The sequence below is a fragment of the Brienomyrus brachyistius genome, chromosome 8 (genome assembly GCF_023856365.1).
Source record: "Brienomyrus brachyistius isolate T26 chromosome 8, BBRACH_0.4, whole genome shotgun sequence".
NCBI lineage: Eukaryota > Metazoa > Chordata > Actinopteri > Osteoglossiformes > Mormyridae > Brienomyrus > Brienomyrus brachyistius.
The window spans coordinates 22,140,125-22,156,527 of record NC_064540.1 but is presented as its reverse complement, the minus strand read 5'-3'; the positions used below and the strand labels follow the sequence as shown (position 1 = coordinate 22,156,527).

At 48.3% G+C, this 16,403-nt stretch overlaps 1 protein-coding gene across 6 annotated transcripts in view; it reads left to right on the top strand.

Moving 5' to 3' along the window:
• chd5 (chromodomain helicase DNA binding protein 5) overlaps positions 1-16,403 on the top strand; it is a 32,365-nt gene that overhangs the window by 1,918 nt on the left and 14,044 nt on the right. For all 6 annotated transcript variants that reach the window (XR_007399329.1, XM_049022895.1, XM_049022893.1 and 3 more), the window contains 18 exons: positions 5,121-5,272; positions 8,003-8,194; positions 8,270-8,388; positions 8,674-8,915; positions 9,092-9,204; positions 9,425-9,548; positions 10,355-10,521; positions 11,243-11,461; positions 12,170-12,376; positions 12,774-12,985; positions 13,188-13,319; positions 13,403-13,508; positions 13,597-13,788; positions 13,890-14,090; positions 14,328-14,465; positions 15,027-15,148; positions 15,259-15,432; positions 15,777-15,918. Coding sequence is in view for 5 of the 6 variants with exons in the window: in XM_049022895.1 (XP_048878852.1) it covers positions 5,121-5,272; positions 8,003-8,194; positions 8,270-8,388; positions 8,674-8,915; positions 9,092-9,204; positions 9,425-9,548; positions 10,355-10,521; positions 11,243-11,461; positions 12,170-12,376; positions 12,774-12,985; positions 13,188-13,319; positions 13,403-13,508; positions 13,597-13,788; positions 13,890-14,090; positions 14,328-14,465; positions 15,027-15,148; positions 15,259-15,432; positions 15,777-15,918 (2,954 nt within the window). In the remaining variant the exon portion in view is untranslated. The remainder of the gene's footprint in view (positions 1-5,120; positions 5,273-8,002; positions 8,195-8,269; positions 8,389-8,673; positions 8,916-9,091; positions 9,205-9,424; positions 9,549-10,354; positions 10,522-11,242; positions 11,462-12,169; positions 12,377-12,773; positions 12,986-13,187; positions 13,320-13,402; positions 13,509-13,596; positions 13,789-13,889; positions 14,091-14,327; positions 14,466-15,026; positions 15,149-15,258; positions 15,433-15,776; positions 15,919-16,403) is intronic.

Here is a 16,403-nt window from a genome sequence, read left to right as displayed (position 1 = left end):
GAAAAGGGCTTGCCCTGCGATATTGTAGACTTAAGGGAGGGGGGGGGGTGATAATGACAGCACGCCTGGGGGCTCAGCCTAATTTACTTGCACGCGTGACCTGTAATATTCTGTCCTCGGTCTCTGTAGCTCATACGCCTTTTAGCGGTTAGTGGCAAAAAGCCTGGATATTAAAAAGGCAACCGTAGTCGGTGCCATGCAGCTGTGAGCTGGCGCTACATGTATATCATTTTCCCTCTTTTTTCTTTTAAGTTGAGTGGATTGAGACTCTTTCCATAGAGCAATTTATTTATTTGCGTTAATTTTTTTTATCTTCCGTTTTATTCATGGAGGCCGTTGTCTGTATACAGATATATGCATCTGAGTAGGTTCACCATTTTGTTGCATGTCTGATTTGGTTACCTAATTATTCTGCTTCTCGCCATGTGAGTGAAATATATACATTTAGCTACTTCACTGAGAAAACATGCGAGGGAAATAATATGAATGGGTGCTGCCTGATTTTTCTCTTCGTTGATCCACTATCACGTTTATTATTGTTTGCTATTATCAGTAATAATAATTGTATTTTTAAAAAATTGCACAATAGTTGGGCCTGTGAAATTTAGGACGTCACTGCGCATTCTCGGTATTTACATTTACAATAACGTTTAGGGCACACTTCTGTGTAATGAAGCATGATAATGTAATTTATGGGTGGGGGCAAATAAACATTGCCAGCCGGAAAATGTTTTTGTTTTAAGTTGTTTAACCCCGTCTTGGTCGGGACTATATGTTGGGTATAATATTCTGTCCCAGATCATCGTTTTATTCATGTTATATTATAAGATGTACTGTTATTTGGGATACTCCAGGTGTTCAGTGTTGCTCGCATGGGGTAAAGACCGCAGCCACGTGTGACCCAGGAAAACATTCAGCCAATAAACAGGCGTCATCCCCGGCTGTCCAGAAAAGGGAGAGGGACGCTGCCTATAGCCCCCCCGGCGAAACGGCCGATCAGGCGTGCGCCTGTCCCTCAAGCCGACAGGAGGCGAAAGACAACTAATTGTTATTATTACTACTACTACGACTAATAATAAGAATAATCGCCATCACAATCAAGAGATGGAGGTGTTGGTGGGCGGGGCTACCAGTGGACCATTAATCGTTACATTGTCAAGGGATAATAAAAAAGAGGGATGAAGGGGGATTCCTTCAGGGAGTCTCCCTTGCTGTCTTTTCTTTGTTGTGATCGTCCCTCCTGAAAAATAAGCCTTAGCGCTAAAGACGGAGAAATGGCAACGCTGGCAGGATCTGCGATGAGGCTTGCGGCGGCTTTTTGAGAATAAAGGTTTTGAAAGGCTGACAGGAGACCCACGCCTAGGGCTCTTACTGTATGAGACACTCCCCCCGCCCGGCGTTGCACGCCTCCCGTCAGCGCTGCGTCGTGTTCAGCTTTTATTTACGCTGCTGGTTAATCGCCACCTGGAGGGACACGGACCGGGGCGCACTGCCAGAGGCTCCAGAGCCGGGCTCATCAATCTCCCAGCCAGTGGTCTTTGGGGCCCCTGTGGATTCACTGGTTGTGTCATAGCTGGGGCGCCGTGATGAAGTGTCTCCCAATACGGCCTCCCTTTCCATACCGCGGTGTCACTTTCGTCAATAAAATCAATGCAGTTACAGTTCCCCCACCCCGCTCCACCCTTCAGCCGGCTCTTGGTCGTGACTAAATTAATACTAGATTAAATACAAGGGCAAGCTAGAAACGGCATCGATTTATCCCCATCCCATTTGCATTCTGTTATTGCAGGTGGAAAACAGAGTATAGTGTATAAACTAAGTAATACAGAGCCACAGTACTGGACGTGACATCCAGGCGTAATTTATGGGACAGTTATTACCAGGAATAAGCCTCTCGCATATTACTACCTGCAGTGCATTTTCGCGCGAAGCCCTACCGGTGAGGCTTCCTGTGGCTTTTTTTGTTTGCCCATATTGGAAAAGACAACAGCACTCTTTTCAAGGTTATTTAGACGCTTTTCCTTTCCTCCCGGGTTCCTGCTGTCTGCTCCGTTTCACCAGTCCCTCGGATTCTCCCCTTCGTCCCTTTTTCCTCCGTAGGAGTTTGCGGAACAGTCCGGCAGGCCTGGTGTATTTGTCAAGTAGCTGCGGTTTGGATTTTAACCCTAAAATGCACATATTCAATTTATACCTCGTCTGTAGTTACATTTAAACGCACAGCACAATTATTAATGATAATAATTACGATATTGTTTTCATTTAAACTGAAAGAATTAAAAGGCACTCGGTTTTTGGGGGGAAATTAAAATGCACAATGGAATTGAGAAGTATAAGGTCAGGGACCGTGAAATCAAGGTATATATGAATTCTGCTTGAAAATTGCATCTGCTGTTTCCGAAAGCGCAGACAATGTCTATAAAGAAACAGCTCGGTAGCAGAAAAGAAGGGAACGGGAGGCAGGCTTATTCAGAGAACCTTGGCGCCCACAGCATTTCTACTTGTGATGAAATAAAAAGGAAGCTGCAGTGTCGTTAAATTCAGATCTCTCGAGCTGAAACAAAATGAATTTGTTTGTCCTGAGGTGGTTTGGAGGACTTCCATGAAGGAGATGTGTGAGAGTAAGTCAGCGTTGCTGGGAGGGTAATTTAAGGAGTGCCGGGCTCGAGGGCCTGGCACAGTGTCGTGCCAGGGGCTTATTAGAATTAAGTTACCTCCTTTCCAGCTAGTGCTCTCTCTGCCCTTCCGCCGCTGCTGTTGCTTGCTTATCCTTGACTCTGCCCCTGATGTTCAGCTTCTGCCGTAACGTTGGTCCTCTTCCTTAGCTAAAACTTGCTCAACCTCCAATCCCTCTGTTTACTTTTCTCTTCCTGTTTTGGTCCTGATCTGTCCGGACGCCGCTCGATTCAGCCTCGACTTACACAAAACCCCGCGTTCGCTTTCTGGCCCTTTTCCTGCTTCGGCCCCGAGCTGCCCAAAACGCCGATCCTGATCCCGCACCCCCGGTCCTGATCCCGCACCCCTGATCCTGATCCCGCACTCCCGGTCCTGATCCCGCACCCCCGGTCCTGATCCCGCACCCCCGATTCTGTTCCCGCTATCCCTTTCTTCACCTTGGTCATTCTCCTGCTACTTCTCCTTCTAAACGTTGTACTTCTGCTCCTCTCTGCGTTCAGGTTCCTGTTCTCTCTCGTTCCGCGGACTCTTCTTGTTTGGGCTACCCTTTTCCTAAGAACAGGTACAAAAGCATGATGGTCTCCTGCATTTTATGTTTTATTGTTATTTAGCTAATAGGCACAAGCTATTTCGTCTGCCGCGGAGACACTGCATCTTGTCCCTCTGATTATAGCACGTTACTCTTTCGGTTGGCATCGTGGGGCGAAATGCGACGCCCCATTTCTCATTTGTTCTTGCATGTATTCATGCATTTGCAGGCGTTTGTGCCTCTCTGTGATGAAGGGGGTATTCTGCCCAGCTGGCTATCTTAAGTAGCCCCAGCACCATTAACCTGACAGTCCCATTTGGAATATGTCAGACGGCTAATGTGTTTTCCCATAAACAGTGGGTTTCCTAGAAGGGCCGTGCCACAAAGCTCCTACATAATGCAGAGCGCTGATCTTAAGGCTTTTCCAGGAAGGTCAGCACTACACTACCATCTTTGAGTGCCCAGCCAGGACTATGGGTGGTTCTTGGGGGTAAGTTGGCTGGGCGATGTCCTTTCTGTAGGGGCATCTTCTTGCAATCGTCCAATGAGCCATGGCGTGAACAGATACGTTCTTCTTCTCCTGTGTCCTTAACCTCACCGGTGTGTGGATGTGTGGTGGGCTCTTGCGCCTGTGGCAGTAGAGACAGCCCGCAGGCTGCCGATAAGCCTGCTCACGTCCCAGCCACGATCACTTTAGGTGAGGGGGATTCCCCAGCTCAGATAACCTTCTAAGGATTACAAAGTTAAAGCTTTATCCATGGGAATTCGAAAGGAGGCGTCTTGCTCGCAGATCAGGAGCTGCGGTTTAGCGCTGCTGAGTGGATACGAACTCCCATGGTAAAACGCGGCACAGAATATTTACGAGAGGTGAATTGAACACCGCTTTTGGTCAGCAAAGGTCGTGGTTTCGTGCATCTCAAAGGACACTGGCTTCTGCCGGATGCTTGACCGCGAGATGTCTGGTGGCCGACGTGATTTCCATATGTGGCAGAAATTACCCCCAGTGGAGCCTCTGCAGACACAATAGCCTAAATCCTGACTTTGATACGTGGTGAGAGGGAAACCCTTCAGTCGGAGGACCCAAAAGTGTGGTGCGGCACGGATCTCCGCAGATGCGGTTTGGGTCCTGAGTAGCCCCCAGCCACGCTAGGGCCTCTTAGCTGCTGTGGAGCGGCAGACCCCACCCACCCACTCCCAAGCCCCAGGCATAGCTAAAGACAGGTTAAATGGGGTCTTAATGTCGCCCATCTCTAGGGGAAGGCGACAGGCTGCTGGGCTGCTTGTTAGCGGATTCAGCTGAGTGGTCCTGTCATGTTCCCGGTCTCGGCTGCCTGGCATGCCTTTAGCACAGGGCTTCTCATCCACCGTCTGGAGTTGCCCCCACTCCATGCTGTCCCTCCCTGACCTACTTCGGCTGTGGGGGAGTTTGAGGCCTGGAGGGAGCCTGCCCCGCCACCAGCACCGCGTCCGACACGCTAATCAGACCTGGACTGGAAATAGGCCGGTGCTCCACACGGCGGCAGCCAGTGCTTCTGAAATGATTCAATTTCAGTTCCTCTGCATATTTATATATTTATTTTGGAAAATTTTTTTGCAGCTGGTTTCGTCATTTCCAGAAACGATCTGGGGCTGCTTCACAAACCGAAATGAAAAAGGCATTTTCAAAGCACGTGATGTCGGACCTTATCTGGTCTGCCTCACGTAGCTAATGCTAAAGGGGAACTTGGCAAACAGGCGCCTTGCATGTGGATACTGCAAAGAAATGCTTTAGCGATCGCTAATGAGTTACAGCCCTACTGAAAATTGCTAGCGTGGGTCTCCAGTTTCCTTGGCCGAGCCTCTACCAACCTGGCATTTTTGCTGTCCGGTGTGGATGGGTGGCCTCTGCACTGACATGTCGCGTTGGTCCGCAAACCAGATGAGGACGAGGAGGCTGAGGTGGTGCCGGTTCCCTTGGCGACCCTGGACCGGCTGTTTTCCGAAGATGGGCCGCTCACCGAGTCTAAGAAGAGGAAAAAGCACAAGGTAAAGGAGAGCATGACAGCCAAGGTGAAGAAGAGGATGAAGGAGGTAAGTCTCTTTTAAGAATTTTTAACGTGAAGCTGCTTCCGGTTTTTCCCTTTTATTTATGTGTGCAGCCTGATGTTTGATGGACCCATTCTAGTTTAAGTGCCCAGCTGGACCCCCCCCCTCCCCCCCCCCCCAACCCCTCCCCCCCCCCCCCCGAAGCTTGAGCTGGGATAATAAACTTTCCTCTGTAGCTATCTGGCTTGTTCCTTGTAGTCTTTAGGTTTCTGTTGTCGGTTGATTTCCAGGCAGCCATAAAATATGCTGTGCAATGATGTCATGTAGTGAAGGATGATGGGAAATCACATGGGAGATGCATACTACTGTTGCGTCATTTCAGAGCTAATTTTAGACCTGAAAAATGAAAACGTTTAGTGGGTAAATATTTTGTCCTAACCTGTGAAACAATCTGGGTGACTATAAGCGAGAGATATGATATGGAGCTGAATATTTATTTAATAAACTGAAAACCAGCCAGGAGTTATCCCTCTCAGTAAAGAACTGGTGACAGGCAGACCCCAGCAGTCCACAATGCTAACTGAGAGAATACTGCCACTTAAGCACATTGAAATGGACGCCGCAGGCAAAGGGCCATTCAGTAGACCTTGGAGGAAGAAGAGCAGGAGGAAGGTGGACGCTGAAAAGCAGGAGAGGGCAGCATGGGCAGGAAAGGAGGATCTGAGCCTGGACCAGCAGGGGGCTGTCCCAGGACGATTCATTCAGAAGAGATGCCTGACGTGGCAGGATGCAGAACAGGAAGCAGTGAGACTGTTCTCTCCCCCCCGACCTCAAGCAGTGCCATGCCAGTGACAAGCTTCATGCACAGGGCACGCACACATCTTACTGCAGTTTTGATTGCGGGTGGGGGTGCTTAGGAAGGTGCCAATTAAATCATTATCTACTGCTGAAATATTGTTCGCAGATTGTGTGTGCGACAGTGTACAAAGAAAAAAAAGAGAAGGAATGTTTCAGCTACCTGAATGGTTGCAAGGTTCCTTTCTGTTTTTTCATCACATTCAAATTTTTAATTATACGGATAAGAGGGAGACTGACCTTCTATAGCACTTATAAAGCGATTGTAAACCTCCTGCTGAAGGCTGATCCGCAGACCAGCCCTGTGGTAAATATCTCGTCCCTCGTGCCTCTATCTTCCAATTTTCCCGTGACCCCTGTGATGGACCCCTTTAGTGAAGTGATGAGGGAGAAATCCCTGCAGTGTGGCGATGTCCCACCCCCAGCTGTGTTCCTGGCATGCTGAGTTTCAGCTTCAATGTGTGGGAACCCCTTTCCTGTCCCTGGGTGGCACTCAACATAGTACCCCCCCCCACCCTACAGGCAAGCCGTGCAAAGCAGAGAAGCCACGAGTCTCCTTGATGGCACGCTTACGTGTTTATGGGTGCAGAGGGATAAGGGAGGTTCCTTGCATGACAGGACCTGGTTTTCTGTGGTTAAGTGCCGGTGCTGGGTTGGTGTGTGGCTGAGGAGATAGAGCAGGTCATGATGAGGAGAGCAGGCTGAAGCATCCTCGTAGCAGAGCACGCAGCATGCACTGAGAGGCTAAGCTTCTCCTTTGGGTGGCAGCTTTGTATGTGATCTCTGGGACCTTACAGCTTCTGTTCAGATCTGACGATGCGCGAATCGGATGCTCCTTAGGGGGTCGATTTGAATCTCTGTGCGCTGGGTCAGATTGAGAAACACTCAGATTGTTTGTGGATGGGTGCTGTGAATCTCTGCTATCTCTCCAGCACCCCTCACCACAGCATCCACCCTGTAATCATTCAGAACCCCTCCATCTTCCCTGGAGATTGTAAATGAGATTTGTCTAGACGGACTTGTTATGCAAAGGACTCTGATTGGATGGGGGGGGGGACGCTCTCCCATTAGCTGCTGCGAGGGAAGGGGGGGGGGGGGGAGTCCAGACGCTGCGCAGTGGGGTAACCATGGCAACCGGCGCTCGGTGGTATTCTGCGGCATGGCAAGCCTCCCCCCACCTGAATCTAGGGAGGTGGCAGGATAGTGTCTGCACATGTCATGTTTCGGAGCCCATCGAGTACCTGCGAGTCACTGAGGGGGAGGACGAAGGGGGCGTAGGGGTGTGGGCAAGAGAATGGGGAGGGCAGGAGGCCCTATTACAGTGCTACGGTATCCGAGACTAAATCTTTTATTAGCCAAGCTGCCTCGCGATCCCATTGGCCAAGACTTTTATTCGCTGAGCTGTCTTGCGTTTTGATTGGCTGGGTGCCTGGGTGATTGATGTGCGCTCTGGCAGTGCTGCAGCTGTCGCTCTCTGAGCTGGATTGTGGTGTGTAAACATTCGGATGTGACCAAACTCCTCCTCCACCTTCTGCTCTTCCTCCTGTCCTCTCAGACCTTCAATCCACTCAAAAAAAAAATACAAATTACAAAAAAATTCTTTCATTTTATATTGGGTTGCTGGAGGAAGCCAGTTATTAGGTTATACAAATTTGCTTTTTCCCTGAAATTGTTTTTTCTTATCACCAGCAACAGGGAGTGTTATTGCACATTATTGCTGAGAGATAATCTGATTCAAAATGACAACAGGAAGTACTTAGCTTTCAGTATCGTGTTTGTGTGTGTAACATAGCCTGGGATAGTTTCACCGCATTATTATACGAGACGGAGTGCTGCTTACACTTAAGGGGTCAGCTTTCCGTGGGTGTGAGTGTCCGATCGACCACTGGCGGCTGTTGAAGCGTCCACTTGTGGCGACAGGGTGGAGCCAGCGACCTGGAGGACGCCTCGGAGCGGGAGGACGACCTGGGGGAGCAGTCCGAGAGCGAGAACAGCAGTTATGCACCTGTTAAGAAGAAAAAGAAAAAACCGAAGGAGAAGAAAGAGAAGAGAGTCAAACGGAGGAAGAAAGATGAAGAGGATGAAGAGGATGAAGACGATGGCGGGATGAAGGTAAGCTCATGCATAGCAGGGCGTCTCTCCTGTTTTGGTTTGATGGGCTTTCTTCGAAATACTCTCTCTGCTCAGGAACCGAAGTCCTCCTGTCAGCTGATGCAAGAATGGGGTCTTGAGAATGTTGAATACGTCTTCTCCGAGGAAGACTACCGGACCCTCACCAACTACAAGGCCTTCAGTCAGTTTCTCAGGTAGGCCCTTGCACTTCCTCCTGCCCGGGCCAGCTCACATCCTGTACAGCACCCTCTACCTTTTTCTGCACGTCCCCTTTTGTGTGACGTCATGTGTCAGCATGTGGCTCAGCTACAATCAGCATATGTTTGAAGGCATCATTTAGTTAGTAGGTTCTCCAACCATGTGTCTAACCATGTGAAAAGTAATCGCATTAATGGCCTGATCAGTGTGAAGAAGGTGAGCCTCAATTTTGATGTATTCTCTTTTTGCCCCCCCCCCCCCCCCCCACGTTTTGGGATCAGGCCCCTCATTGCCAAAAAGAACCCCAAAATCCCCATGTCCAAGATGATGACGGTGCTCGGCGCCAAGTGGCGGGAGTTCAGTGCCAACAACCCCTTCAAGGGCACCTCCGCTACTGCCGTGGCTGCAGCCGTGGCCGCTGCCGTGGAAACGGTCACCGTAGCAGCCCCCATCTCTATCGGCAGCACTCAGCAGTCTTCTCAGGGAGGGACCATCCGAAAAGCCAAAACCAAAGAAGGAAAGGGTGAGCACCCCCCCCCCCCCAGGACATAAAGAACCTTCGGTCTTCTGATAGATGCTGAACGAATAGATCGTCAAAAATCGGCAAACTTAAAATGCACAGGTGCCGCCGTAAAAAGAAACGTGCATCCATCAGCTTTATTATTATGTATTAGTCAGAGGTATACCCTGTTTTCCCAGGTCCCGGGGTGAGGCGGAAGTGTAAAAGCTCCAAGGACAACAAGAAGAAAGGCAAGGGCAAAAAGACGAAAGCGAAACACGGACAGAGCGGGAAGAGGAAAAAGGCATCGTCGGTGAGCGCCCACCTTCCGCTGCTTTCCACCTGTCCGCCAACAAATGCGCTCAACAGCTGCCTGAACAGTTGTTTCCACTGGCCCGCCACGGGGTGACTTTCATGGGTCTGTGGGTCTCCCCATGAATCGTGGGCCGGTGCCCTTTTATGGACTTCCTACAGCATGAAGTCCAAGCACGCTGATTTGGTTTCTTGACGAGAGTCACTTTTCCTGTCCCCAGAGTGAAGAGGACTTCTTCGAGGAGTCTGACTTTGACGATGTCAGCATCCACAGTGTCTCTGTGCTCTCGGACACCTCTGTGGCACCCAAGAAGAAGGCCCGGAAGGGGCGCAAGAAGAGGAAGAGTAGGTTTGGCGTGTTTGTAGAACCTGTTTAGGAAAGGTATGGAGGCCTGAGAACTCGAGGCCTCCTTCCTAACACAGAACCAAGTGTAACTGAAATCATAAAGCAGGTCTGTTCACATGAGGCTGAACTTCTGTAAATCAAGTTATGTCTAGCAATGACCTCTTTTCAGACGACTTCACAGCTTCTGTTGGAATCTGGTTGGACCTCCTTCATTTGACATTTCCACAATGGTGGATCAGTCCTAAATTGTGGCATTCAAGAAACATAGCAAGGACTAGATTTCTACCAATTTCCTAGTTTTTATGCCTTTAGGTTATTAACAATAATTTATATCCTTGTTTGGAGCAGTTCATAAGCTTCAAAAGATCTTTGACTTGTTTAATAATTAGCTGATGTCCCACCCTGCATTGTTCTTATTACTTATGGCCATCCATCCATCCATCCATCCATCCATCCATCCATCCATCCATCCATCCATCCATCCATTTATCTTTCAACTGAGCTTTGAGGGCTTGGTACAGAAGGAGCAGTTACATTTTTTTGTTTTATATTTTACCCAGAAGAACACCTTTTACACACGTTACTTTTTTTGTTTGATTTAGTTGTCTGATGTTTGTATCTGGTTGTACATTTTCTTGGTCTTTCATGTCTCAGAATAATTCAGTCTGCTGGTTATTTGAATTAAGTAATCGAAGCACCTTGGTTAAGGATTCCTCCCCATGGATCTTGTTACTAAACATTGAATATGAGCATTACTAAGTAAATCTATAACCTTAATGGCCGTCCTCACCGGCGCCTCCTACAGGAGAGGACGGGGATGGCTACGAGACGGACCATCAGGACTACTGCGAGGTGTGTCAGCAGGGCGGCGAGATCATCCTGTGTGACACCTGTCCGCGGGCCTACCACCTGGTGTGCCTCGACCCCGAGCTGGAAAAGGCCCCGGAGGGCAAGTGGAGCTGCCCCCACTGTGTGAGACAGCCTTACCTCTGCTGAGCTGCGCTAACCCATATTTAGCACTTCGCCTGTGCTGACACAGACCTTCCCCGCATGTACTTTTCCTGCACATAATTGCTCTTAATTGTAAAAACATTTGTAGTCCACACATCTTACCTGGTCTTTCTGATATCTAACCTGGTGATCACCAGTTGATGGCTTTGTGTTGCTGAAATATAGTTCGGAGACCCTTATTCTGAGTTCACCTGTGTTAGGTCTGCTACAGATAATACATTAGGTGTTAACTCTTATTTACCTATACTAACATATACAGACTCGTGCCGACTTGCGTTCACATTTAAGACCAGGGCCACTAGATGTAAGTCAGTTTGGGCATACCTTGATATTTTAGCTGTCCATCACTTATGCATTACTGTATGCCTACTGTATTACAAATTAGATATGCACAGTGGTTCATTATACGGCTGGCAGCGCTGCCATTCTCCTGGTTACGCTGAGCGATACACCCGCTAATGTCCTACTGCGTCCGCTGTCAGGCGTCTCTCGATCAGTGCATGTAGTTTACTACAGACCTTGGATGTAAATGCGATCGTATATGAGTCGTACAGGCGTAACTTGACGTAAGCCTGTAAAACTAGGTAGTAATACCTGTCCTTAAATTTGTCATGTGTACAGCTCTGCTTAAGAAGGGTGTGTTTGTGATTTCATGAGTGTGTGTATGTATGTGTGCACACAGGAAAAGGAGGGTATCCAATGGGAAGCCAAAGATGATGATGAGGAAGAGGAGGATGCTGCTGGCGAGGAAGAGGACGACCACATGGAGTTCTGCCGGGTGTGCAAAGACGGTGGTGAGCTGCTTTGCTGTGACACCTGCCCATCCTCCTACCACATCCACTGCCTCAACCCCCCCCTGCCCGAGATACCCAATGGGGAGTGGCTCTGTCCACGCTGCATGGTGAGTGACACCATCTGAGCCAATCGGCTTCTGGATTTCCTCTGCACCATTGGTTCTCCTTTTCTGACGACTTAAGTAGAGAGATAATGACGTACTGGTTTGGAAGTAAAATTATAATTGGTAAATGCAATGACAGCCATATGAACTGAAGGGTGCATACAAAGAACTGTATCCTTTTTATCTTTGTTGCGATCATGAAGGTGTGTGTGTGTGTGTGTCTATATATATATATATATATATATATATATATATATATAGTTATTTTCAGATTTTTTTGTTTCCAGCTGAGGTGGGCAGGAATGCAGTGTGATATTATCAGTAAGACTTTTAGTACCTAAAAAGGTTCCTCTTCTGGTAACGGAGCTGATTTTCTCAGCTGAAAGGGAACCACATTCAGAGTTTTATTTCATTTAACTTTCACACTGGATTTGTCTGCTGTGTTTTCTGCTTTTGTCCTCATGGTGAAGGACGGTTCAAACTTATTTTACATAGGTTTTCTTTCGTAGAGCCATAACTTGCTGGTGCTGTGAGGCTATGTAGATGGGTGAAGACCAGGTTATTGTTGTTCTCAGAGATATCTTCATAATTCCCCAGTTTTGTTTTGACAGTGGATGAAATAAAAATGTGAATTAGAGTTGATGAGATCAAGGCCCTGGAAACCGCAGTGAATATCCTGTGTGTCATATGCTCTCGTCATCCTATCACCAGTGCCCTCCCCTGAAAGGAAAGGTACAGCGGATTCTTCACTGGATGTGGGGGGACCCCCCCTTGCCTCCCGAGGCCCCACCCGGCGTTGAAGGGGAACCAGGCATGCCACTGTGCAAACCCCCCCTGAAGGGCCACCCCGAGAGATTGTTGTTTGTGAAGTGGGCTGGCCTCTCTTACTGGCACTGTTCCTGGGTCAGCGAACTGCAGGTAAGGGGGGCAAATCAGGCTGGATGAAATCTCCCACTGACAGCAGCCATATGTTCCTGACTTATATCATCACTGACTATCGGAGCCTAATGGCCAGCAAATCATACTGCTGGGCAACCAAGACTAATAATGTGACTATTATCTTATGCTCATTGCTAATTGGTAACAGGCGGCTCTTGGACTAGAAATTCTTCCAGTGATGTGATGTCACTTGTGTTTGCGGCCCTCTAAGAATGATTCTGTTTTTCTAAAAATGTAGATGACTATTCCTATATGTTTGCCCAAGATTGTAAAATGTCTATGCTGGATTATCTAGCTATGAGCAGCTTCTTGGGCAAATAATCCACAGTACTCACTGGAACCTTCCTCTCTCTCTATCTCTCTCTCTCTGTCACAGTTGGAGCTGTACCACACAGTCATGTACCGCAACTACCAGCGCAAGAACGACATGGAGGACCCTCCACCCTACGACTATGGTTCCGGTGATGAGGAGCTGAACAGCGAGAAGCGCAAGAGCAAAGACCCGCAGTATGCCATCATGGAGGAGCGCTTCTACCGCTATGGTATCAAGCCTGAGTGGATGATTATCCACAGGATCGTCAACCACAGGTGCTTTCTGCTCACCAGTGCCAGTGCGTCTTACTGCACCACTGGCCCAGTTTTTGGCCTTGTTGCTACAGTAGTCAGCAGTGTCCAATTCACTGTGGCCATTTATTTTATTCAAGGTGTGTTCCAGTCTCCTGAGAATTTTATAAACATGCAAAACCCAAGAGCCAGATAAATACCATGACTTGTCTTTCTTCTTTGTTAGCTTTGATAAGGAGGGGGATGTGCATTACCTGATCAAGTGGCGGGACCTTCCCTACGACCAGTGTACCTGGGAGGTGGACAATTTTGACGTCCCTGACTACGATCGATTCAAGCAGTCCTACTGGGACCACAGGTAAGCCCGCTATGGTGGATTGGTGCGCCAACTGAAACGCTGAGCTGAGATTCCAGCCGGGTGACTGCTGTCCTTCATTCCAGGGAGCAGATTCTTGGGGAAGACATCCGCCCCATGGTGGTGAGGAAGGGGAAGCGGGCCAAGGAGGAGGGGAAACGGGAACGCCCCCCTGAAACTCCATTGGTGGATGTAAGCAGGAAGTGGGTGTGGTGAAGGTGGGAGTCACTAAAGTCATACCACAGATTTAAAGGTTCTTTATATTGCCCTTGTGCCCCAGCCAACCATCAAATTCGACCAGCAGCCCTTTTATATCAATGCCACTGGAGGCACCCTACACCCCTATCAGCTGGAGGGCCTCAACTGGCTGCGATTCTCCTGGGCACAGGGTACCGACACCATCCTGGCTGATGAGATGGGATTGGGCAAGACTGTCCAGACCATAGTTTTTCTCTACTCCCTCTACAAGGAAGTGAGTTCCCTGGTGGTCAGTTTTTTTATGGCACAACTTGGAGTTACGCAGATCAGAAATACCAAGCATGTATCATAAATGGTGGTGTTCTCCCTCCACAGGGACACTCCAAGGGGCCATTCTTGGTGAGTGCCCCCCTCTCTACCATTATCAACTGGGAGCGTGAGTTTGAGATGTGGGCGCCGGAATTCTACGTTGTGACGTACACTGGCGACAAGGAAAGCCGGTCCGTCATTCGAGAGAACGAGTTTACCTTCGAGGATAGCAACTCCAAGTCAAATCGCAAGGTTTTTCGCATGAAGGTAGGCCACACCTCCTGCCCATAACTCCCACCACGTTTTCCTGTTCTTGGTGACTGATAAGAAGTCTTCAAGAGAAGTCAACTGTCAGCCCTAAAAGCAGCCCGTCAATGGATTGCTGGTTTTGCATGTGTCAGCAAAGTGCTAAAGCTGGTGGTATTGTCTCTGCTATCTGAGAGATAATGTGGTATGATTTAAAAGCTTGATTTCTGGTCTTGACATGCCCGGCCCCAACCACAGAAGGACACGTCAATCAAATTCCATGTGCTGCTAACATCCTACGAGCTCATCACTATCGATCAAGCCGTCCTAGGCTCCATCAGCTGGGCCTGCCTGGTGGTGGATGAGGCTCACAGGCTGAAGAACAACCAGTCAAAGGTAGTCTAGCCTTGTCTGTCGGACAATGGATAGCTTGGGAAGCTTTTGGGCTGTGTGAAATCGCTAATCTGTTGTAATTCATCCAAGCTAGATGCTTATATCGTCTGTGATAGTCTTGCAGCCAGGTAATCGGGTAAACGAATTACATCTGTGTTGGCATTCATGCTGTATTGTAGGTTTACCTCCAGGGGTGGTTTTTTTTTACACCCGCAAAGATGGTTGCTTTGAGAGTTGAATATAATCAATACAAATGCTCAGCCCAAAAGTAACGTAGTCCAGAATGCAAAAATTCCCAAACAGCCATTCTTAAGCTGTGCCATTGACATGATTAGATGCAAATTGTATGCTGCTTACATGCAAATTAGAGTTCAGGAGAGGCAATCAACCCTTGTTGTCATAGCGACTATTTTAAGGCATATTTATTTTTTAACTCTGACATCAGTGCAGCAGTTCGTACAATATTTGGAATCCAGTAGTATCTTTAGGGTGCGTGTGCCAAGGACGAAATATTGATGGGGTATGTATGTGATGAGTCTGTTTACTTTGTGGGTTTGTGTGAAGTTTTTCAGAATCCTCAATGGCTATAAGATCTACTACAAGCTGCTCCTTACGGGGACCCCTCTGCAGAACAACCTTGAGGAGCTCTTTCATCTGCTCAACTTCCTCACGCCCGAGCGCTTCAAGTACGTGCCGGTCCCAGTTTAACCGTTTAACCGCGACCTGGATCTATTCACCCGCTTATCGGCCTTTGTTGAAGAGCAGCTTCATCTTAGAGTCTGTTCCCCATTTGCAGCAACCTGGAGGGCTTCCTGGAGGAGTTTGCCGACATCTCCAAGGAGGACCAAATCAAGAAGCTGCACGACCTACTGGGGCCACACATGCTGCGTAGACTGAAGGCCGACGTCTTCAAGAACATGCCGGCCAAGACAGAGCTGATTGTGCGAGTGGAGCTCAGTCCCATGCAGAAGTCAGCCATGACTCTCTTTCTCGCTTTCCATGTCTGTCCCATGCAGTCCAGTCCCCCCCTCCCCCCCTACTCCCTTTCCCATCCATCCAACCCTAAGGTGTCAGATTTGGCCCAAATGCAGCTTGATTTCATTTGAGTTACCTATTAAAATTATAAACCTTTTCCTTGTACATGTTTGTTTTCTTGATATTCCTTAATGGAATATTCTGTTACATTTGGCTCTTATCTCACTCCAACGTTCAGCCTGTTCATTTCCTGCAGTTTTGTCCATTTGGCTCTTACATTCTGCTTAGTTAAGTTCCTCCCACCCGCTGACTGGCCTCTCTGCCCTTCCCGCCATGCAGGAAGTATTACAAGTTCATCCTGACGCGGAATTTCGAAGCGCTGAACTCCAAGGGTGGGGGGAACCAGGTGTCACTGCTCAACATCATGATGGACCTGAAGAAATGCTGCAACCACCCCTACCTGTTCCCAGTGGCCGCTGTGGTAGGGACACATCGCGGACCAGTACAACCGAGACACCATGCCAGAATGAGACTGTTTGACTCACCAAATATATGTGCTGCACAAAAAAACCAAATTAGTAATGGTGAAGAGGAAAGCAATTTTATGACATAATCTTAAACATAGTAATAATGTCAATGGCTTCTATTAATCAATTGTAACAATCACTATGAAAATAAAGCCTAAAATAGCTTTTGGAAACAGCAAATACTTGATAATGATCAAATAAAGAGAAGATTTGATTGGCAGGAACGCTGTGTTTACAGTTACCAAATCTCAAAGCTACTTTCTGCCCAAATGAACTCACCCTGTAATTTTCTAATTACAGTCTGTCCCCAGCTGTGTTGGCAGTGGTGCCGTTTTTAATTGTGTCAGCCATTCAATCAATAGCTCAATCATGGCTCATTAAATGAAAGAGAACCAGTGTACACAGGTACCCCGAGAGCTGCAGTCAAGGACCCCTGCTC